This window comes from Peromyscus leucopus, chromosome X (assembly GCF_004664715.2).
Source record: "Peromyscus leucopus breed LL Stock chromosome X, UCI_PerLeu_2.1, whole genome shotgun sequence".
Lineage (NCBI taxonomy): Eukaryota > Metazoa > Chordata > Mammalia > Rodentia > Cricetidae > Peromyscus > Peromyscus leucopus.
The window spans coordinates 102951703-102975175 of NC_051083.1; the positions used below are offsets into that span (position 1 = coordinate 102951703).

At 45.8% G+C, this 23473-nt stretch overlaps 1 protein-coding gene across 3 annotated transcripts in view; it reads left to right on the forward strand.

The window, feature by feature from the left end:
- The first annotated feature begins 371 nt into the window (after nt 1–371).
- The window catches only part of Dock11 (dedicator of cytokinesis 11), a 183969-nt gene continuing 160867 nt past the window's right edge, over nt 372–23473 (forward strand). For 2 of the 3 annotated variants that reach the window (XM_037199255.1, XM_028887297.2), the window contains exon 1: nt 373–744. In XM_037199255.1, the coding sequence (XP_037055150.1) occupies nt 643–744 (102 nt within the window). In that variant the 5' untranslated portion in view covers nt 373–642. Of the gene's footprint in view, nt 745–23473 lie in introns of all 3 variants that reach the window. The other variant, XM_037199256.1, reaches the window with a different exon arrangement.

Consider the following 23473-nt stretch of genomic DNA (forward strand, 5'->3'; position numbering starts at 1 on the left):
CCAGGCTGAGTACACAATAGGCGGCATGCAGCTCCATGTTGTTTCCCAGCCTCTAGCCGCCTGGGACCCAGAGGCTTGCTGGGTGAGGGCAAGTGAGACTTCTCTCACCCCCTTGGTGGTCCTACAATCTTTAGGGAGGCAGAGAAGCCTTGGGGCATGGCACACCCTAGTCTTGGAGACATTTCTTCATCCACCTCTGACCCCCTCCCGCCCCACACACTAGAAAAAGAAGCAGCCTCATCTCGCCTCCCGGATGCGGCTGCACCAGCAACATCAGCTGCGGGCGGAGCCCGGGAGCTTGCCACTTCCCCCCTCTTCCCGCGTGACCCTCGCCCCCACCTCCAGCACTCCCTCCCCCTCCAGCAGACACACCCTCCTTCTTAGGCTGGTGGCTCCTCCAGCCGGGGCCCTGGAGCAGAGGGAGCCGTGGCTGAGCTTGCAAAAGAGAGAAAAGGAGGGAAAGAGGGAGGAGCGGCGCGCGGGAGGAGGAGCCGCGGGAGCTGGGCGCGGGGCGGCGAGCTGAGATGTGGCCGGCCGGCCGGCGTGTAAACACAGGCAGCAGCGCAGGCAGCAGCAGCGGCCGCGGCCGCCGGGGCCCGGGGCACTGAGCGCGCCCGCCGAGACCTGCCCGCCGCCGCTGCCATGGCCGAAGTGCGCAAATTCACCAAGCGGCTGAGCAAGCCCGGCACGGCAGCCGAGCTCCGCCAGAGCGTGTCGGAGGCCGTGCGGGGATCCGTGGTGCTGGTGAGTGGCCGAGCGACGGGGAGTCCCGGGCGGGGGAGACGCGCTCACGCCGGGAGAGGCGCGGTGGCTTCCCGCGCGCGCGCTGGGGACGGCGGGCCGGATGGACGCCTGGGCGGCAGCCCGGTGCGCTAAGAGCTCTTTCTCTCTGTGTTCTAGTTAAGTTTTCGATTTGGCGACTGGCCGCCCCGGGGTGGGAGTCCCGGGCTCCAGGGGACAGCGCTCTGGCTGTCCCACCAGCATGCGCTGGGCTAGAAGCTGGAGGGCAAAGCGGGTCGCGGACAGCTGCGGATGGAGCGCGGGTTCCCACCCCGGGCGGGGGCGGCTGAGAGCTGCAGAGCGCACCTCCCACTCCCCCGGACCCCGCACAAAGAGCTGGGGGCGAGGGCACGAGGAGATCTGGATCCCCTTGGGAGAGCACCTGGGGCAGCCTAGGCGGAAGGATGCGATGAGCCTCTTGCACAGACACACTTGAGTGTGGATACACATCGAGTACGCACACACACGCGCGCGCACACACACTTACACACACACACACACACACACACGCACACACACACAACCCCACCCAAAAAGCCCGGGGCGCCCGAGCTCTGGCGGGCGGTGTGGACAGAGGAAGCACAGCGACTTCCTCCTGCTACTGGGGAGAGGGAGGGCTGTGGTGGGTGTTGAAGGGTACTGCCACTAAGGCAGAGGGAGGGGATTGGAAACAACGGGGTTCTGCGCCTGAGTGGGCTTTAGGTCGGTCGCTTCTGGGAGAGGATGGCCCCTGAGACTTTCAAGAGCTTGGAGGCAAGAGGATGGGGGAAAGATGGGGTGTGCCTGTGTTAGGATGAAGAGCCTAGAACCAGACGCCTACCGCAGCGGACTGGGGTTGTCTTGGCGGCGGGCAGGGCTGGGGGATGGGGATTGGAGAGCATTCTGACCCCCTGGGAACCCTCCCAGTACACCCTCTGCCCTGTTCGGATTGTCTAAATCTGGAGGGAAGCCGTAGGTGGTAAAGGACACTTGCTCCTTCGCTTTTAAAGACCCCCATTGCCATTTTTTTTTTTTTTTAGATTGGAGATCAAACCTTAAATAAGCTGCGGGACTGGTTCATTAGCGTGCGTTTTGTTACTTTGTTTTGCGGGAGATTTGCTGGCTTTTGTCTCATTCCACTCCTATATTATTTTATGTCATTTGCTGTGTTTAAATCTCACCATTTAAGAGAGGGCTTTTTTGTTAGCACAACTTATCCAGAGAAGGGAACCTCGCAGCTTTCCCTTGTAATTTTTATGTTGATCTTGTAGAATCAGCAATAAAACCAACATTAAAGCGAGGCAAGGGGCCTGATCCTAACAGTGGGGAAAGTTGACATTAGTGGGAGTTCTGGAGGAGGATCAAAGGTAAAAAATGTACCTTTGAGATAAAAATCGGATTTCTAATAGCTGCAACTGTGCAGAGCCAAGTGACTTTAAAGAAATCTCTTCATCGTGGCAGGACCCTTGAAGTTTAATCCTGCTGTTTGGTGAAGCTAAACCCAGACCTTTAATGTTGTTTTAATGGATTTGGCTTATTGTATATTTCACTCGGATTTTGGAGCAAGAACCTGTTGAGGTCAGATCAGACCTCACTTGTCATCACAACCAGTTAAGAGAGGACCACAAGCTGTGTGCAAGGCATTTATTTATACCAGACTGTCTTCTTCCATGCTTATTAGCAAGCGATCCAGACAGCCTAGCACAAGGATGGCTTTTCTCAAATCGTAAAGAAAGAAAATCTTCCCTGAGCAGTGGTGCATGGCCACCTACCACAGCCTGTGAAGGGAGAGGGAAGATGGACAGATGGTATCAAGAGAATAAATGGGACACAAGTAACCTCTGCTGGGATTTGACCAGCTTCCTGCAGCAGTAGAAAGTTAACATTCTTTCCCAGGTTTTAAGCTTTCAAAAAAATTTCAGTTTTGAGACAGGGTGTCCGTCTGTAGCCCAGGCTGGAAGTCTGGCCTTGTACTTGGTGCTAGCTTACTGAGTACCGGGATGACAGGCATGTGCCACCAATAAGTTTTGTGCAGCACAGGTGCAGTGATTTCCTAGCTGTCTGTTCTTGACAAAGCAGAGGGAAAACAGTCCATAACAGAGAAAGACTCTTCTTGGAGCTACAGCCAGTGGCCACAGTTTCCTGGTCAGCTGACATCACTTTTATGTCAGGGGATGTAGAGGAGTGCAGTCTATTCATTTCTGTAGTTTTTGAGCTGTATTAAGATTTGGGGAGTTGAGCCGGGCGGTGGTGGCGCACGCCTTTAATCCCAGCACTCGGGAGGCAGAGCCAGGTGGATCTCTGTGAGTTCGAGGCTACCAAGCCTGGGCTACCAAGTGAGTTCCAGGAAAGGCACTAAGCTACGCAGAGAAACCCTGTCTCGAAAAACAAAACAAAACAAAAAAACAAAAAAAAACAAAACAAAAAAAAAAGATTTGGGGAGTTGGGAGAGCAGTTCCCAGTGATCTAAATCAACATCTAGTGAGCCCTCACTCTGTGCAAGGCACAGTGTTAGATGCTTTATAGTTATAAAGGAGTGAAGATGACCCTTTCTTCATTTATTTTCATTAGTTCCAGCCTAGGTTTGTGTGTGTGCACGCGCGTGTGTATAGTCTTAGGGATTTCCTAGGGTCTTCAATCATGCTCTTTGTCGATTAAGAAATAAATCACTTTAAATAGCCCGTGCACCATTAATATGTGAGAGACTTGAAATTTGTCTCTCATGTATTCCTTTTCTTCCTGTTTTTGTTTTAGTTTTGGTTTGTTTTTTGTTTTTTGTTTTTCTTCATAGAACTGCTAACAAGTGTTAGGAAAGCCATGGGTGACTGGAGAGCAGAACAAGCATGTGGCAGCTGCTGTCCACTTCTGGTTCAGTTGTGACGTAAGCCCCAAGTGTTTATTGAGGGACAGCTGAAGTGGGATTTACACTTGCTGCCGTAAACCCAAGATGGTATTAGAGTTTCTGCAGAAGTTGGAGTCATTATGAGCACAGCAGGGCCATGCTTTCCTCCCATGTAATTCTTGGTAAACCTGGAAGCCCTACCAAGCTGAACAAATATACACTATTTCCTGTTTAGTTTTTTTTTTCTTTTTTACAGTTACACCCTTGTTGGCATCTCTATAACATCATTGAGTTTTGCTCACTGTTCAAAAAGGCAGAAGGCTTGGGCCTTGGCTATCTATAGCATGTCATTATTAGTACTTCCACGAATCTATTAACTATATAATGAAACAGGCAGAGAAAGAGAGGCCGTTTCATGGCTGCATGTTCCTGTGAGTTCAGCATTTTTATGAAGGTCAATTTTAAACCAGGGAAAGGGATAATTATTGAACTGCCATTGACCAAGATTTCTCAAGAGAGGTCTGGGGAGCGGCATGATAGTCCACCAGCGAGCAGTGGGGCTAATGGAGAATGTTCACATATATGCATGTTTAAAGGGCAGAGTTCTGATTGTCTTTTTGTTATAGTCCTTGGTGCTTGGAGGGGACCAAAGACATTTGAGAAACCTACTGTATCTCTTACTTAGTAGGTGTTTAAATAGTGCTTGCTACTTACGATCAGCAAAAAGTTGTTAGATATTACCAGTCACAGCCCCTTGAGGCGAGGTCATTTGGGCAGGTCCTTTGGCCGGCAGCAAGGGATTTCACATGGAATAGCTCTCCGGAGTTGAGAAAGGCTGACAAGGGTCAACAGCTGTTGACTCCTCCCCCAGCCACTCACACCTCCCTTTGAGCAGAACGGTTGTAATGCTAGCCTGAAAAACTCAGCAGCTCCTCGGTTCCCTCTCCCCAGGGGGTTTCTGGAAAGTACTTAATGTATGACAAAACCCACAGCTTCATCTGGAAGGAGGTGACAGCTTCCACTGTGGAATAAAGTCCCTTAGATGCTGGGGACCGAACTCAGGACCCTGGAATAGGCTAGGTGCTACCCTACTACCTGGCCACACTCCTAGCCCAACTTGGTTGTGTTTGTTTGCCTGTGTATCAAGACTTTAACTCATGATGCTTGTACCCCATCCTCCTGAATGCTAGGGTTTCATAGGCATGTACCCATATACCTGGCTTCAGTTTTGGCTTCTTGATCACGCCTTTCCAGGTCAGAGACTTAGTTCAGCTCTTATTGAGCTGAGCGTGAGAAAGATTAGCTATAACCTTGGTGCCTGAGCATAGACACCCCTTCTTTTCATTCCTTTTGGTAGTTTCTCTTGGTTAGAAGGGCTCTGGGAGACCCACACCTCTACGGTTTGTCCAAAAGCCCAACTCTGCTTATAAAACCAGCGAGGCCACCTCACTAAGCCCTCACTGAAACAACAAACAGAATCCCCCTCCTCTCTGTGGTGCATGTGTATGCAGGTGTACTCATCTGTGCGCACCCATGCAGAAATCAGAGAACACTGGTGCCCTGTTATAGCACTTGCCACTTGATTTCCTTGACTCAGGGTCTCGCACTGACTGGAACTAGCTATTCTTTGGCCAGACTGATGTGTCTCCGCACTCTGTTCCCACCCACTGTGCCCACAGCCACACCTGGCTTTTTAATGTGGTCCTCCTGCGTGTACAGCAAGCACTCTGATACCCTTAGCTGTCTTCCCAGCCCTGGCGTTTCTTTTCTAAGTTTGACGACTTAAATCCGTCCTCCAGGTTGAGTCTTTCCCTAGCCTGATCACCAGCAATCTCCCTTTAAACTTTTATTGCTTTATCACTGAAAGTGCATAGTCATTAAAGAAAAACTAGAGAAGAAAAAGATTGAAGCATCACCAGCTCATTGCTCAGAAGGAACTCTGTTAATAGTCTAGTGTATGTATTTTGACTTTTATATATGAATATTTCAATTTTTTATTGTGTGGTTATGCCCAGACCTCAAATAACTCTTCTCTTATCCATATCTTATTAGTATTTACTCATATTAGTCAACATACCCTTAAGCATGTTTAATAAGATGCCAACAATTCTATTAGGAGGTTTTCATAGATAAATCATCCTTTATTGATTGATTCTTTATAGTTTTTAGATTTAAAAAATATTTGTGTGTGTGTGTGTGTGTGTGTGTGTTGTGCATGCGTGTGCATACGAGTGCATACTGGGTATTTGCATCGCAGTGCCTGGGGGGCTCAGAAAACAGTTTTCAGGAGTTGGTGCTCTTCTGCTTTGTTAAGGCAGGGCCTCTTTTGTTTCTGCTGAGCTGTGCGCTCCTGGCTGGCTGGCCTGCCCAGGAGCTTCGAGGCAATTCTCTTGTCTCAGTAGGGGTGCTGGAATGACAGGTGAGCGTCTCTGCACCTGGCTTGCTGTGTGTGTTCCAGGGATTGAACTCAGGTCATCAGGCCGCCTCTGAGTCCTTTCACCTGCTGAGCTAGCTTATCTCCCTGGCCCAAAGCTCCTGGGCCGAATAAACATGAGCTCTCTAGTGTCTTAGATACCTTTACATTTTCACGTATTTTCGTTTTTGAGATAGCATCTTTCTGTGTAGCTGAGGCTGGCTTTGAATTTCTAACCCTTGTGCCTCAGCTACTATGTCCGGCACTTTAAACTTAAGTGAGTTGAAAATCAATTCCTAAATGGCCCTCGGCACAGCAGCTTCTTAGTAGCTACATGTGGCTGGTCGCTGTTAGAAGACAGTGCTAAAATACAGCATTTCCGTCACTACAGTGGGTTACCACCGGGTCAAACAGCTTAGAGAGGGTACTTTCAAATTTGCTACATTTTGCCCATAGATTAAATTTCTGGCTATCAAAATGCCTGTTCAAAGCCCACATGCATTTTTAGGATTGAAATTTTCTCTTAGGGATAGAGGGGTAACTCAGTGTGTCAGGCCTTGAGTTCCATCTTTAGCACTATAAACAATTCCTGGTAAACAAAACAAACAAACAAAAACCACTTAAATTATCCTGCAGAAGGTTGTTCCAGTTTACTCCACCGGTAGAGTATGTGTATATATTTCTCCTCTCCCATGTTGACACTGCTCAGCATTTATCATCTCTATGATCTGATAAGCTATCGAGTACATCGTTGTTATAATTTGTATTTCTTCAATTACTGTTGAAACTGAATAGTGTTTCCTGTGTTGATGGCCCATTCATATTTCTTCCTTTAAGGACAGGGAACCTTGACGCAGACTTTTTTCCTTGTTTTGGACTCTTGAGATAATCATCTCCACCCTTCACAATTCTGTTTGGCGAAGTCAAGGGTGAGGCCACACGTCCATATTCTTTAAAGCCACTCCCAGGGGATTCTGATGTGCACAGAAATGCTGATCTAGGCCTCTCATCTGTTCAAGGCAAGAGCGTCTCTTAGACACATCTGACAAAGGATTGTGTGGATTCTCCTTACCCCCCCCCCTTCGTGTTAGGAGGCTGTGTTGGAAAACTTGAATCAAAATTTACTCCGCTGGGTTCTCTGCTGACCTGCACCAAACCCTACTGTTTGGAGCTACATGGAATGTTTGCTTCCTCTTTGACATGCCCACCCTTGAAACATGTGGAGACAACCACCATGCCATTTAAAAAGTTCACTCTTCACAAGGTCAGAGAGCCTTCTCTTTTTGTCCCCCTTCATTTCACACATGACTTGGTTTCAAGATTCCTCACATCATGGTCATTCTGTTTGACTCTGGTCCAAGTGTTCAGTGTCCTACTGAATAGCAGAGGCAGAGAGCATCAGGACTGGAGTGAGACCTGGTCCCAAGTCTGGCTTCTGTTGCTCCTTGCATTGTGAATGAAGGCAGGTAATTGTCTGTGAAATGGGGACAGACATGTGGCGCTCCCTGGTGAGGAGTAAAGAAGTAATGAATGAAAAGGGTGTGTGGGTGGTTCATAAGAGTTTTAAAATGAAGGTCGAGGGAGAGACAATTTTCCTGGGAAGTCGACCACACTCAATGGAAGACCACACGTTCAAGAACATTTGGGCAGCACCAGTTGGTCTTAATGGGTTTAAAACAAAAAGGACACAGAGTTGAGTGAGTGGGTAGGGAAGGGAATGTGGATCTGGGAAGAGCCAGGGGAGGGGATGAACATGATCAAAGCATGTTAATGAAATACTCAAAGAACTAAAACAAAACAAAACAAAACCTAAGAAAAAGTGAAAAATAAATAAAGAGAATGTTGGGGGGAAACACCTCAGCATCTACCACAGAATGTTCCCTACTCATTCTGGGTATGAGCACTTCACATGGTGCTTGGAAGGCAGGAGGTACACGGTTTACATTTTGTGTGTATTGGGAGCAGGGCCTGGAGGCAGGAAACCGGGGAAACCATACAGTCCAGGAGAGTGATAACAAAAGGTTTAACCAACAAAGGCTTTAGCTGAAGCGCTGAGAATGGAGATAAGAGGCAGTTCAGTGATAAAATCTATAGCATTTGGTGATTGTTGAAGAGGGAAGAGAAACGAAGGGGAGGAAGAGAGAGGTGAGAGAGGTGGAGTCAAGCTAGTTGAGGTTTTACAGCTTGGGTGAGCAGAAGGAAGGTGACAGGAAGGGAAGAGAAAATGAGCAAGCTCTGTTTGAAAACATTGGGAGGGCAAGGCCAGGTTTCGGTAAGAGCGGTCTAAAGGGAGGCTGAGCATGTAGGCTTGTGTTTTGGCAGAAGCCCTGGGTTCCTGAGGGCAGAGAGGAAAGTGTTCCAAGTGGAATCAGGAAAGGGAGGAAGAACCAGGAAAGGAGCCGGCCGCACTGACAGAGATGAGATTGTAGGAGTGATTAGCTGGTGGAAGAGGCTTGCCCCTTTGGGGGTGATTAGGAAGTAGAAGGCAGGGTGGGGAAAGAATAATCTGGAGGCTAGCCCTAGACTTCCCATTAGAATGATAGTAGAAGTACACACACACACACACACACACACACACACACACACACACACACACACGCGGGTGGGTGTGGTGAGATCTTGTTTTAGTAATTGGCTTTAGCAGTTCATGGGGACAAGGAGCTAGCCAGATTCCTCTGGGTGCCCAGAGAGGCTAATGTAATAGTCTCTACCCCTAAGGGACTCCAGATCCAGACCTGAAGATGGGATACACACACAGTAAACACAGATAAGACGCTATGGTATTGCCTTCTAGTTTCAGTTGGTTAATCCGTTCACCCTCGTCCACCCCCCACTGACTTCCTGATTTTTTTACATTTGTTAAGACTTTGTAGTCTCTTCTGGTCTTAACCAGGCCCAACAGGCCTTTACTAATGAACGCTGTTAGTCTCTGTGGCTTTTCCTATGGAGTTCCCCTCCCCCATGCTTTATGGCAATGGTAAGAGTTAGCAGTCACGTGTAATGGTGAGAAATTTGTAGTATACATGTATAGCTCATCTTGGCATTCCCTTTTTTGACCTCTGTGGCAGTAGTTGTTACCTCCCAAAATTCCACATATCTGGCTTTAAATTAATTAATTTAACATATTACAATTTCTCTCTCTCTCTCTCTCTCTCTCTCTCTCTCTCTCTCTCTCTCTCTCTCTCTCTCTGTGTGTGTGTGTGTGTACAAGTACGTAAGTATGGCACAATATGCCTGTGCAGGTCTGAGGGTATCTTACAGGAGTTGGTTCTCTCCTACCACCATGTGAGTCTCTGGGATTGAACTCAGGTCGTCAGACTTTGGAAGTATGCCTTAGCCTGCTGAGCTACCTTGCTAGCCCACCCTTGCTTGAAAAAAAATATTTAATTTTGAAATTGTTTTGAGAACCTCATACTTGAGCAGTATATTGACATAACTCCTACCCCTCTCAGCTCTCCAACTCCTCCCATTTTCCCCCAAATTCATGACCTCCTCTTCTTTAATTATTACACACACACACACACACACACACACACACACACACACACACACACAGATACAACCTACTGAGTCCATTTAATGTTACAACTTAGTACAGAGGATTAATTCACCTGCCGGATTTTTTTTTCTCCTGAGATACAGAATCATCGACAAGATGTGTTGAAAAATGTATTCATATTCTCTAAATTTTATTTACCACTGAAACCGGAAACCACGGGAGGGAGAGGGAGCTCAAGAAGTTCCTCCTTTCTTATGGTTTTTGTTTTGTTTTATGATTTATAAATCATAAGGGTGCTTTTAGAATAAGTTTCTCCTTGGGATTTAGATCTCAGAGTTTCCTATAGATTTGGCCCGGAGGGCGGAAGAATTCCAGCCTAACATTGCTCTGCCTTTTGGATCAGTCTGGAGCCAGATGCCTTTTTGATTCTTTGCACAGCCCCACCCCGGAGGCTTCCTGAGCAGAAACTGGAGTGGGGCAAAGGGACAGACTTGCTAAGCTGCTACTGCCTCTAAGCTCCTGTTTGTTAGAGCAAGGGGTAAGAGCCTGAGCTCAGGGAGCATACCACTCCTGTGTTCAGAGTTCAGCCCAGCTGCTTGCTGGCAGGCTGACATCAGGCCAGTGCGTGTAGAACCCATCAGTCAGAACATATGACCCCAATGAATGTTGTGCTGGGGAGATAGCTTGGTCAGTGAAATGCTTAGATGAGGACATGACCTTGAGCCCCCAGAACCCGTGGATGGAAGAAAAGCCAGGTGTGGTGGTGCGCCCTTGTATTCCCAATTCTGAGGAGGTAGAATAAACAGGTGGATCCCTGGGCTTACTGAGACACAGAGAGAATATGAATATGAACCTGAGAAACCACAACACTGCTGCTTTTTCTTTGGCCTCCATATGGATATGCATACATGTGCATGCTTACCTCCCTGTATACACCTGTGTACGCACACACGCGCACACACACACACACACACACACACACACACACACACACATACACACACACACACAAAGCATGCCTTGTTTCTCACATCATTCCCAGGCTTTATGTCCTTTTTTTTTTTTTTTTTTTTTTTTGTGGTGTTGAGGTCCATTCTATGGACCGCACAGATGCTCAACACGTGTGCCACTTACTGCTGAGCTACACCTGTCATCCTAATGTCCTGTTCTATTCTGCTATTCAGGTTTTGTAATAGCAGGCTGGCTTTGTTAAGGGTGGCGTATCCAGCTTCCCGGTCAAGTCAGTCTGGAAAACACAGAGTCATTCCGGCTACACGTGGTTTCTCTATTGTTCATGCACAACCTTGCACAATCACACCTAAATTTTGCTCTTAATGATTTCCTGTGATTCTTGGCCACTTTATTTTTTATTGCCTGTGGAGTTTACCATCCACAGGAAGTTTTCCCCCCTGCTGTCTTGACAGCTTGTGTTGGACTGTATATGTTTCAAGGAGGTGGAAGTGTTAGACTCATCAGGGCTGGAGAGATGGCTCAGCAGTTAAGAGCACCCACTGCTCCTCCAGCACCCACCGTTCCTCAGAGGACCTGGGTTCAAGTCCCAGGACCCACATGGCAGCTCACAAATGTCTGTAACTCCAGTTCCAAGAGATCTGGCACCTTCACACCAATGTCCATAAAATGAAAGTTCAAAAAAAAAAAAAAAAAAAAAAAAAGAAAAGAAAAGTGTTAGATGATGTTTAGAGTCTTCTGTTTCCCCACCATATTGTTTTCTCTAATGACTGGCCATATTTTACTGGGTGAGATGTAACTGGAGATATTTTGAAGTCCCTGGACAGAATATCTTTATTTGAAGCATTTCAGTGCATTGTGACAGAAGTCCCGCAAGTTCATTTGTGTGGAATGTTTTTCAGATGCTGGCAAGGCCTTGTATTTCCATGGCCCTATTTTTTAAAAAAAAAAATATTTATTTTATTTTATGTATGTGTGTAGCTGGAGAGCTTCTCTCTGGGTCCGCCAAGCCCCAGCAGCCCACTTATAAAATAAACACACAGACGCTTATATTATTTAAACTGTTCGGCCTAATGGCTCAGGCTTCTAGCTAGCTGTTTTTAGATCTTAAATTAACCCATTTCTATTAGTCTATAAGTTGCCACGTGGCTTGTGGCTTATCGGTATTTTAACATCTTCTCATGGTGGCAGCTGGCAGCGTCTCTTTGCCTCAGCCTTTCTGTTCCCAGAATTTTTGTGGGTATTTTGCGTACATGCATATCCCCTGGAACTGGAGTTACAGGCAGGTGTGAGCCTCCATGTGGGTGCCGGGAATTGAACCCAGGTCCCCTAGAAGAGCAGCCAGTGCTCTTTACTGCTGAGTCATTCATTGCTCCAGCCCTCTTATAGCCCCACTTTTAAGAAGAGTTCAAAAGGCTGTTATGTCTGTGAGGTCATATGGTTACGGGTCACTGTTCAACACATACCACATTGTCATCATCTCCTTTAGATGGAGAAACAGAGGCCTGGTTTCCACATGACTGGGCAGGTAATGAACTCCAGGTGTCTGTACTTCTTAAGAGTAGCCATGTGAAGAAGCTACCAGATTCCACAAGCAAGCAGGGGAAAGAAACTTTTCCTGTGTGGCTGAGTGATGGCTTATGGAAAGCCATATTTCTTTCCAAACAAGCTCGGTTTCTTTAGTGGGAAAGTAGAAGTTAAGGCAGATTAGTTCAGATTTTGTGAACTGCTTACAGTTGGCTGTTCTTCATTTCTTTACTATTTGAATAGATATACTGAAATAGGACACTCTAGAACTTTAGCTCTGCAAAGGTACCTGGCTGGGATGGTTTTCATGGAACTGCTTTTAGGTTACCACTATCCCAAAGTAACACCATATGTATAAGATCTGTCCGTGCCTTTTCTATTAGTTTAGGTTTCTCCCCGAAGAAATGCCAGCTCTATGCCTTACAACGCCTCTTATCACAGTGGTCACGAGTACATGGAACAGTACTGTTGGCATGACCAGTTTCTTTTCCCAGGCTAACAAGTTCTCAATACTCCAGTGCACCAGATGGCTGGCTACCTAGAGACCTGAAGGAAGGAATGCCACCTTCCGCAGGTGTCTGTCTACCTTACCATCAAGAAACGGCTGACGTCCAAGGAGACTTGGCATCAACTGTTGCATAAAGTGAATCAATCATTCTTTAAGATCTCACAGGGGCCAGTGGCTCTCATTTGTGTCCAGCGAGTGTTTCTGACTCACTCTATTACTCCGGAAGCAAAGAATGCGCTCCTCTCAAACTTGACCCCAGGAGACTTGTTCTGTCACTTCTAGTGACTGACCTGACTGCTCACAGAGGAAATTGGCCTCTCTCTGTCCCTTCCAAATAGTCGGTCAGAATTCTCACTAGTAGCGCCAAAGTGTCGCCAAGGTGAATTTGATAATTTGAAGAATTCTTGCTTCAATTTTCTAATGGCACACGAGCTTTCTCCTTGTTTCCCACCTTCCTTCCTTTCTCTACTAGTGGAAGAAGCATCAAGAGTTTCTCACATTCAGTGTCCAGGGCCCTGGTTTCAAGTTGCATAAACTATTGGTTGTACCCTGTATATTTGTGTATGTCCATTTATTTGCTTATATTTATTTATTCATCCATTTACTTATTTTGAGACAGGGTCTCATGTAGCCCAGGCTGACCTTAAACTTAAAAGAAAATATTGTTGCCAGGTGTGGTGGCGAATGCTTTTAATCCCTTCTGAGCAGCTGGGGTTACAGATCTATGCTGCCAGACCCAGCATCTGCTGTGTCTTTAAAATTAACTTCTACTTACTGGGTTCTGGTGTTATTTTTTTGTCTACCTTGAGTTTTATGACTCTGTGTGTTTTTTTTTTTTTGTGTTTTGTTTTTTTTGTTGTGTGTTTGTGTGTGTGTGTGTGTGTGTGTGTGTGGTGTGTGTGTGTGTGTGTGTGTGTGTGTGTGTGTGTGTGTGTGTGTGTGTGTGTGTGTGTGTGTGTGTGTGTGTGTATGTGTTGCTAGATACGGAACCAACAGATTCCCATACATTGAGCAGGTAATCAACCCTGTATCAAATTTCCAGCTCCTGTGTCCCTAACCTGATCCCTTTGCTCACCCATATCTGAGCCCCTCCTTGGTTTCCTGGCAGGTTACCAACTCCTCTACAAGTGACTTCTCGTTGTACTGCTAGGCCTCCTGAGCCGGGATGCTGTATCTCTACAGCTGCTCAGCTTAAGCTCTGTGCAGTGGAACTGGCCAATGCACTGGCGGAGGGAGGGGGGCTCTTAGCAAATCAGAGGAGGCTGAGTGCCCAGGTGAGGAGGCCCAGCAGATGGGCCTTATAGAGTTGGACCAGCGGCACACATGGCGTATCAGTTTTCCATTCCCACTATAGTATATTGTCACAAAGTTAAGTGTCTTCAAAGTACAGACTTTTTAATTTATTGTTTGTTTGTTTTTCTGAGATAGGGTTTCTCTGTGAAACCGCCCTGGGGCTGTCCTGGAACTCACTCTGTAGACCAGGCTGGCTCCCATCTCATGGAGATCCTCCTGCCTCCAAAATGCTGGGATTGAAGGCATATGCCATCACTGCCCAAATTATTTATTTATTTTATTGAAAATAATATTTTCATGCAATATATTCTGATTGAGGTTCCCTTCCCCTAACTCCTCCCAGATCCTTTCCCATCCACCCAAATCCACATCCTTTCTTTCTCTCATTAGAAAACAAGCATATAGTAATAATAATGATAATGATAATAATAATAATAATAATAATAATAATAATAAACAAAGCAGAATAGGACAATACAAACAAACAGGAAAAAAAAGAGCCAAAGAAAAAGCACACAGGGCCCTCTGCATATGGGAGACAGTTGTGTAGTTTGGTCTGTTTGAGGGGCCCCTGGCAGTGGGATCAGGATCTATCCCTGGTACATGAGCCGGCTTTCTGGAGCCCAGTGCCTATGGTGGGATGCATTGCTCAGCCTTATTGCAGGGGGAGGGGCTTGGCCCTGCCTCAACTGAATGTACCAGGTTTTGTACATGGGAGGCTTTACCTTTTTGGAGGAGGGAATGGGAGGTGGGTTGAGGGGAAAGTTTGGGGGGAGCGAGAGGAGGGAAGAGAGGGGGATCTATGGTTGGTATGCAAAATTAATAAAAAAATTTTTAATAAAGAATAAAAGAAAAAGCACATAGGAAACACATAGATGTAGATACACACACATTCACATATACAGAAAGTCCATAAAAACACAAAACCAGAAACCATAATATGTAAGCGAAAGACCTATATGGTAAAAAAGAGAATCCCCAAGGTATTATGAGGTCATTTTGTGTTCGGTATCTGTTGCTGGACATGAGGCCTGCTCTTAAGTGTGGTATGTGTGCCCATTTTTGCTTGGAGAAAACTCATTTTTCCTTTGTGAGTACTTGTCAGTTGGAGCTAGCTTCTGGGTTAGGGCTAGGGTCTTGCGTTCACTCCCCATCTCAGTGTTGGGGCCCCGTCCGGCTTACACCTGCGCAGGCCCTGTGCGTGCTGCCACGGTCTCTGGGAGGTCATAGTTGTGTCAGCTGTGTTGTGTTTAGAAGACCTTGATCCCTCCCAGTCCTCCATCCCCTCTGGCTGAGTCCTGAGGGGAGGGATTTGTTGGTGTCATCCCATTTAGGATGGAGTGTTCCAAGGTCTTTCACTCTGCACGATGTCTGGCTGTGGGTCTCTATTTGTCCCTACTGTTCCTGTTTCTACCGCAGGGAAGCTTCTGTGATGATGGCTGAGCATGACACTGATCTACAAGTATAGCAGAATATTATTAAGAGTCATTTTGTCACTACGTTTATTTTATTGCTACATTCCTTTAGCACGGTGGTTCTCAGCCTTCCTAATACTGCAACTCTTTAATATAGTTCCTCATGTTGTGGTGACCCCCAACCATACAATTATTTTTGTTGCTAATTCATAACTGTTACATGGCTACTGTTATGAATCCTAATGTAAATATCTGATGGGCAGAATATCTGCTATGTGACTCCAGGTGGGGTCACAACCCACAGGTGAAGAACTGCAGCTTTAACAGACCAGTAGTATTTGGTTTTCCCCTGGATGGGTGGCCTAGCTACTCCTAGGAAGAACACAGCCCTTTTTCCTATTTTGGAGGCCACAAGTCTGACACAGATTTCACTGGGATGGAACCAAGATTTGGCAAATCTGCACGGCCTTCAGCAGCTCTAGTGGAGAGTCCCGTATGCTGCCTTCCTTTCCACTTTCCAGAGGCTTCCTGCGCCCTTTGACATTCAACCTCTGTCTCCATCTTCTGCACAGCAATGGCTGGCCGTGTTGCACACCATACACCCTGCCTCTGCGTCGGTCTCATCTTCTCTTCCCTGCCTCTGATGGGCTAGTCTCCCTCTTTCATGTCTAAACCGCTTTGCCTTGTTTTGATAGTATTCGTCATTGGAAACATGGCCTTGCACCTGCTGGGCAACTGCTCTATGACTGTGCTACACCCCCAGCCATGTAGAAGAACCTTTGTGATGGCTTTGGTCCCGCCCACCTGGATAACCCGTCTCAAACTCTTTGACTTTATCACATCTGTGCTTTCCTCTGATGTGTAAAGTCCATTGTCCCTGGTTTGAGGGACCGAGATGCAGCCATGTTTGGGGAGCCATTTTTGTGCTTGAACTCCATGAAGTGTTGTTACAGGTTGATGACTTCACGGTGGGCTCCTGATGGGCTGGTGAGGTCAGGTAGGTTCCTGACTTTATGATGGAAGAGAAAACAGGAAACGAGTTTTTCTGATAGACTAGCCAACAGTGAGCTAGGTGCGGACGCCTTCCCTGAATTCTAGTGAAGGAGCATGATCCCTTTTGAGAATTATAGCTGAAAGAAAGGAACGCAGGCTTGTCATCTGCGATTTCCATTCGCATATTTTTCTGAAATTCTTCATAATTAATTATTCTCCCCACAGAGGACTCCATTAGTCTGCAGTTCTTATAGAGGGCACTGCTTTCAGACTTGAGGTGTTTCAGGATACAAGTTGGCCAGACACATGCAGGCACTTAGCCATTTGAGGCCTATGGAATTTTCCACTCTCAGCAGTAGGGGTGTGTAGGTGTTGGGGGGGGCAGGGGTGTAGATATGTGTGCAGGAGACATGTTTAAAAGAGAAAGGGATGGTTTCACATCACAGAGAGTAACTGGCTGACAAGTCCCAAGATGCCTCTCATGTGTCCTCTGTAAGAGATACTTCACCTAGGCTGAAGGCTGAAGGTCACGTTAGATGGGTAAACACAGGACCCCTTTCGGATAGGCTGGAGAAGGCGGAGGAGAAGACCGGGAAATCTCTGACTTCCTTCTTGACTTCATGGTGATTTTAACTGAGAGATAAATCGAAACTTCCTCTCTCCACAGAACGCAGCCCCTGCCATTTTAGAGAGCCGCACCACAAAAGCTTCCTGGCTGCTTTTGTTTCAGCCTCCTCGTGCTGGCCAGTATAATATCCATGATGGTCTGATGGCACAGAGCCTTGCAGCTCTGAAGAAGCACTCTATCATAGATGTGGGTTGTGTTCGCTATTTTTACAGCGGTTCCAATTGGCCACGGCTGTATTTCTCCCTGGCTCAACCTATCCTTTTACAGGTCCTCGGGTAACTGATCTGGCTGTGCATTGAAAAGCCTTATGAAAAGGTCCAGGAAAATCACAGATTTTATTTCAAAATCTGGAGCAACAAAATGTCCAGAAACTCTCCTCACTTTCTTCTGGTCCATGTTCTTTTCTGGTGCTCTTCCAGGGGAAAATAATTCCCATTCTTTTTTCTAAGCTGACAGGATAAATCTTCAGGTATTTTCAGTGGGGTTGTGTTAAGTGGTCTACTGTTATATAAGAGTATTCTACTAATTTTTAAATGTGCAAGTGTATTTATTAACTATAATCCTTCTGGGGACTTCTTTAGAAACACTTCTAAGATGGTGTTTATTTTAGCTAAGTTATAGGTTCCTTTCCTTCATACTGGCCTTTAATTTTTGGTTCATTTTCCTGATTGATGGATCTCTGTTGCAGAGTCTCCCCTTTTCTGCTTGCCTTCCATTGAGCTCCATGGCTCACAGGTAGTGTACACTGCATCAATGAATTTCAGAACAGACTTGATGCCTTAGATGCCTGGAACTTCTTGGCCTGTGGTAGGTAAGCAGAAGGAAATCGAAAGCAATGTATTGTTGAGGCGTGTGCTAACCAGAGAAGAAGGTACATTGTGATGTGGTACACAGCTGCACTGGCTGATGGTCAATCCAGATACTTCCATTCACTTGATGCTAAAAGTCCCAAGGGCCCTGCTTTTCGAACTGTTGCTGGAGCCGTACGGAAGCCCAGGTTCTATTTCCGCTGCTTTTTTTTTTTTTTTTTATTATAATGGATTAGGTCTATTTAGAGCAAACTTGTGGACATGAGAGAAGCCAAGAGGATATAGTTTGAGAGAACTAAAGGATTTTTTTTTGCATCACAATAGACCAAAAGGCCAGAGATTAAAATATTAACAATATTCAATGAGGGTAGCAGCCTATTTTTAGAGAACCAGACAGGAAGAAATCAAAAGCTCCAGACCTTGTGCTAGGTAGGAGGAAAGCTTGGGGAGTAGACATGTATTCAAGCCTAAAGATGCTGCATGCTGTCAACCAGCATAATTCATGACCCCAAATCAGTTAACAGAGGAGTTTCAAAAGCCCTTGTTCTCCATTGAATATTACAGTTGAAAACCAAACCAACTGTCCAGCTCCAGGGGAGGTCCGAGTTTACTGACCAGCAGACACCTCCAGGTGCAAGACTTCTTTTGGGGGCCAAGGGTGGAGGGATTCTGGGACAAGGCATGCCCGCCTCTCTTCCTTCATCCTAGCTTTTCTTAGCCTTGAGTGGCCACACCTCTCCCAAACCTGTATTTCCTGAGGCAGCAGACCCTGCTGGACAGGAACAGCGGCCGATGGAGACTGTACCTCTGAGCCATTGTAACTCTGCCCGAGCGGCCTCCAGCTTCCTCTTACTGGTCTTTCTCTTCTCAACCACCTTCTTCTCTTGTCTACCTTCTACTTAGTGCTCACTGCTCCACTGTTCTCGCCTGCCTCGTAGTCCACCCCCCTCCAGTGTGTTGTGCCCAGCAGGCATTCTACCGGTTACATTCCTTTCTCCCATGCGGGCTCTGTTGATGTTCCTGGTTCTCACCTCTCTGTACTGTGAATCTGTGGAGCTGGATCCGCTGTGCTCCTCTTCATGGCCTCCCTTCTTCACTTCCCATCATGCTAGCATCATTTCTAGTGTGGGCACATGCCCACTTTATGTCCTCCTTCCTTCCTTCTTTTTCTCTCTTTCCTTCCCTAACGCTAGGATGACAGGTAGGCACCACCACATCCAGCTCCCACATCGCCCCCCACCCCCATCATCTTTTCTCCGTCTCCTTTTTTTTTCTCTTTGGCTTGACTACAAAGTGTTCACCATGGGGGCAGAGACATTACTTTGTTTATTTTTTCTTTAACCTTTTTTTAAAGCCAAGGGTGGAAAATTCCAAAGGCCTGAGTTAGTGATGGCTAGGTGCCTTTTCTGGAAATCCAGAAGCTGGAGTGCCAAGGAGATGTCATGGGGCTGCACATCTGGAAAAGTCGTTCCCTAAAATGTCCTGGATTTGAATTTAGGTCCATGTGAAAGAAAAGGAAGTTTTTAGCTGTGTAATGATGAAATAGTAATTACAACTAAACATCCCAGTTTACATCACTTTCTTTTTCTCTGCTTCTGGGCTTAATTGGGAAAGAATAGCCTTTGGCTTCTTAGGCCTTTCTAGAGGCCTAAGAAACCAAATGCATAAGAAACAAATGCAGCTCTCACAGCTCAACTTAATTGAGGATTTCACTTTGTTGGAGTCATTATTTGGCAGAGGCCAGCTCCATTTCAGAGTAACCCGAGTGGGTCTCCTGGGGCACCGGAGCATCCTCCCAAATGTTACTAGGTGGAGTTGAGTAGATGAACCCCACCCTCATGTGTCTTGCTTCTTCCCTGGAGAAATAACCTGGGCAAGGTTTTGCTTGCATATCCCCTAGGGCTGGAACAAATTAGAGGTGACTATCTTGACAATTCGCCCAAAAGCAAGCTTCTTGAAATACATGGACATAGTCTGCCATTCTGCTACCTCTCATGAAGGTGGGGGAAATTCAAATTCCCAAGACCAGAAAAATGCCAGCTCCATTTGCATTGGGTTCATGTGACTGCAAATAAGCCCTCAGAATTTCTTCATGTCTACCAGTCAAGTACATAGTCTCACCTTTGTCTCATCTTTGCCTACCACATCCTCAGAGCTATCATTGCGCCCAAGACACTGTCCTTTTCCCCTTCCGGTCTTTGCAAAACACCTCCTTATTCTGGAATGCCCTTCCATCCCTTCTCTTACAAAAGGGAGGCCTGTCTATCCTGCAGGGCTCACACCAATGGCCATCTTCAACACTACCATCAGGTAGCATGTTTTCTTTCTGAAAGCAGGTTAGCTTGCTTCTAGTCTGGTTGCTACTCTATGGCTGCCATAAAAAATGCTGCAGATTAAGAGGCATGAAACAATACATTTATTCTCTCATAGTTTTGGAGTTCAGAAGTCTAACATCAGAATCACAGGGTCACATTCCCTCAGGAGACTTCAGAAAAGCACTATTGCTTTCTCCTGCCAGCTTTGGTAGCTACCACCTTCCTTGGTCTGAGGCTGAGTAAGTAATTCTAGTCTTTGCTTTTGAGGGCCTGCTGTCATCTTTTTGACCCATGAAAAATTTCCCTCTGCTTCTTCCTTCTATTAAAGGACATCTGCAGTAGCGTTTAGGGCCCAGCTTTACAAACCACACTGATCCCCACATTTCAAGATCTTGAACTCAACCACATCTCTACGGGCCTTTTTGCCGTAAAGTCACATTAGAAGGTCGCAGACTTTCGAGAGGGGAATGTGTGTCAGAGGTCCGTTTTCAGTTTGCCCTGCTAACTGAACAATGCAGTAACGTTCTTAGGTTTTAGAGCGCATCGATTTCATTCTGCCTCATCAGTGTAGCTGTTGATAGCTTTGCTCTTCCGTTTGAATGTGGAGGCCTTCAGGGACCCGCAGGAGAATGGCAGGAGCTAATGTACAGCAGTCAGAGGAGCCAGCACGGATCCTTTGTCTTACCTTGGGGAGGATGTTTAACTTGGGGGATTTCCTTCCAGTCATTTGCGAAAGGGAAAGAATAGCATTGTCTTTGGGACTTGGTAGAGTTGTTCACAAGAGCAAAAGAAACACAAATTTAAGTGTTCAAAAATAAGGGTTAAGAGTGCATACTGCACTTGCAAAGGACCCGTGCAGAGAGGCTCAAAACCACCTGAAACTCCAGCTCCTGGGGCCTCCAGATTCACACACACACTCATGTGTGTGTGCACATGTACACACACGTGCTTGAAAATAATAAAAATAAATCCTCTTAAAAAGTAAGGGGCTAGCTGGGTGGTGGTGGCTCACACCTTTGATCCCAGCACTCAAGAGGCAGAGGCAGGTGGATCTCTGTGAGGTCAAGGCCAGCCTGGGCTATAGAGCTAGTACCAGGATGGCCAGGGATGTTATATGGAGAAATTGTCTCAAAAAACAAACAAACAAACAAATAAAAAATAAAAACATAAAATAATGAGGGGCTGGACAAATTAATACCCACCCACCAGAAAATGATGCAGTCTTTGATATGACTTCTTACTATATGATTCACATTAGGGAAAAGTTTCAGTTATGAAACTGCATATAAAGCATGATTTTATTTTGTGGAATAATGCAAATCTGTGTGAATTTAGTTCTTTAATTACTCCCCACCTCAGTTTCCTCACCTGCAATATAGAGACAATGCTGGTATAAGACCACAATGAAATTGTTGTGAAGCTTCATTGAAAGAATGCAGTAAAGTTCTTAAAACAATGCCTGGAAACCACTGGTAGGTAGTACTGATGTTCTCAAAGAGAGTATGGGTGGGACATTGCGTGTTTATAATGGATACGTGCATGTGGATATGAGAGTCTATACTCTGGATGGTGGTATTGTGGATAAGTTTTATTCTTGCTTTATGTTGTCTGTGTTTTGTTTCTGTTTGAGACAGAGTCTCATAGTCCTTCCAGGCGAGAACTCACTCTGTAGACCAGGCGGACCTGGAACCCACAGATATCCCCCTGCCTCTGCCTCCCAAGTACTGGAATTACAAGTACGTGCCGCCATGCCGTTTTTTTTTTTTTTTTTTGACAGAGTTTCACTATATAGCCTGGAACTTGCTAGGTAGACCAGTCAAGTCTTGAACTTGTGATCCTCCTGGCTCCGCCTTTTGAGAGCAAGGATCAAAGGAGTGTATCACTCCTAGCATGCTTTTTGTTTTTAATTCATCTTATTTCTACATTGATCACAGTAATTTTTAAAAGACAAGAACTGTGCTTAGTTTTTGGGTGACTATATAGACGAACATATAACACCATCTGTAATTTACTATGTGTTTAATATTTTTTTTAGACAGAGTCTTGCTATGTAGTTCTCCTTAACCTGGTATTCACTATGTAACCCAGTCTGGCCTTAGAACTCATGGCAATTTTCCTGTCTCAGTCTCTCACTGAGTATGTACTACCACAGTTCATACACTAGCACAGTTCAATTTCCTATTATTTATTTATTTGCGTGTGCGTGTGTGTGTGTGTGTGTGTGTGTGTGTGTGTGTGTGTGTATGTCTGCCATGTGTGAGGGTTCCCATGGAGGCTGGAAGAGGGTGTTGGATCCCATGGAGCCTGAGCTATAGGCAGTTGTGAGTTGCCTGATGTGAGTGCCAGGAAACCGAACTCAGGTCCTCTAGAAGACTACTCTAAACCATTGAGCCATTTCCAGCCCTGATTGTTATTATTAATTTTTGAGACATGGTCTCTCTATTATGTAGCTCTGGCTGTCCTGGAACTTGCTTCTGTAGACCAAGCTGTCCTCAAACTCACAGAGATCCACCTGCCTCTGCATCTTGAGTGCTGGGATTAAAGGCATGTAATATCATACCCAGCTTCTAGTATGATTATTAAGACAATTTCTCCTGACAAAATCTTCAGCTCCTTGCCCAGTGCTTTGTACCTCTCAAGTTCTCTGTCGGTTGAATGAACACGATTTTCATGGTCTAGAAATTATAGACTTCGATTCCTATTTCCTTTCATTCCTGCTTGCTTAATTATTTCAAGCTTTCATCATAATATACTTTGCTTTCTTTGCCCACCACCCACCCATTCTGTGTCTCTAGACCAGTGGTTCTCAACTTTCCTAATACTACAACCATTTAATACATTTCCTTATGCTGTGACCCTTTAGTACATTTCCTTATGCTGTGATGACCCCAACCATAAAATTATTTTAATTGCTACTTCATAACTGTAATTTGCTACTGTTATGAATCATAACATAAATCTCTACGTTTTCCAATGGTCTTAGGTGACCCCTGTGAAGGGTCATTTGACTCCTAGAGGAGTCACGACCCACAAGGTTGAGAACCACTACTCTCTAGTCTGTCTTTCTTGACAAGGTCTCATTATAGAGCTCAGGCTGGCCTTGAACTTGTGACTATCCAACCTCAGCCTTCCATTCACAGAGATTACAGGTTGTGTCACCACATCTAGCTTTATAATGTTATTTTTTAAGAGAGAGAGAGAGAGAGAGAGAGAGAGAGAGAGAGAGAGAGAGAGAGAGAGAGAGAGAGAGAGAGAGGATTTCATCCTGTATCCCAGGTTAGCTTGGAACTCATTATGTAGACCAGCCTGGCCTTGAACTTGAAACCTTCCTGCTGCTTCCTTCCAACTGCTCATACCTGTGAGCCACCATATCTGGTGGGGACTTAAATTTCAAGTAAAATTAATCAGTATATTACATGCATTGCTATTATAAGGACTCATGGCAGTGATTTTCCTGAGTTTTGAATAGGCCTGTGTTTTGGTTCTTTTATTTAAAAAAAATC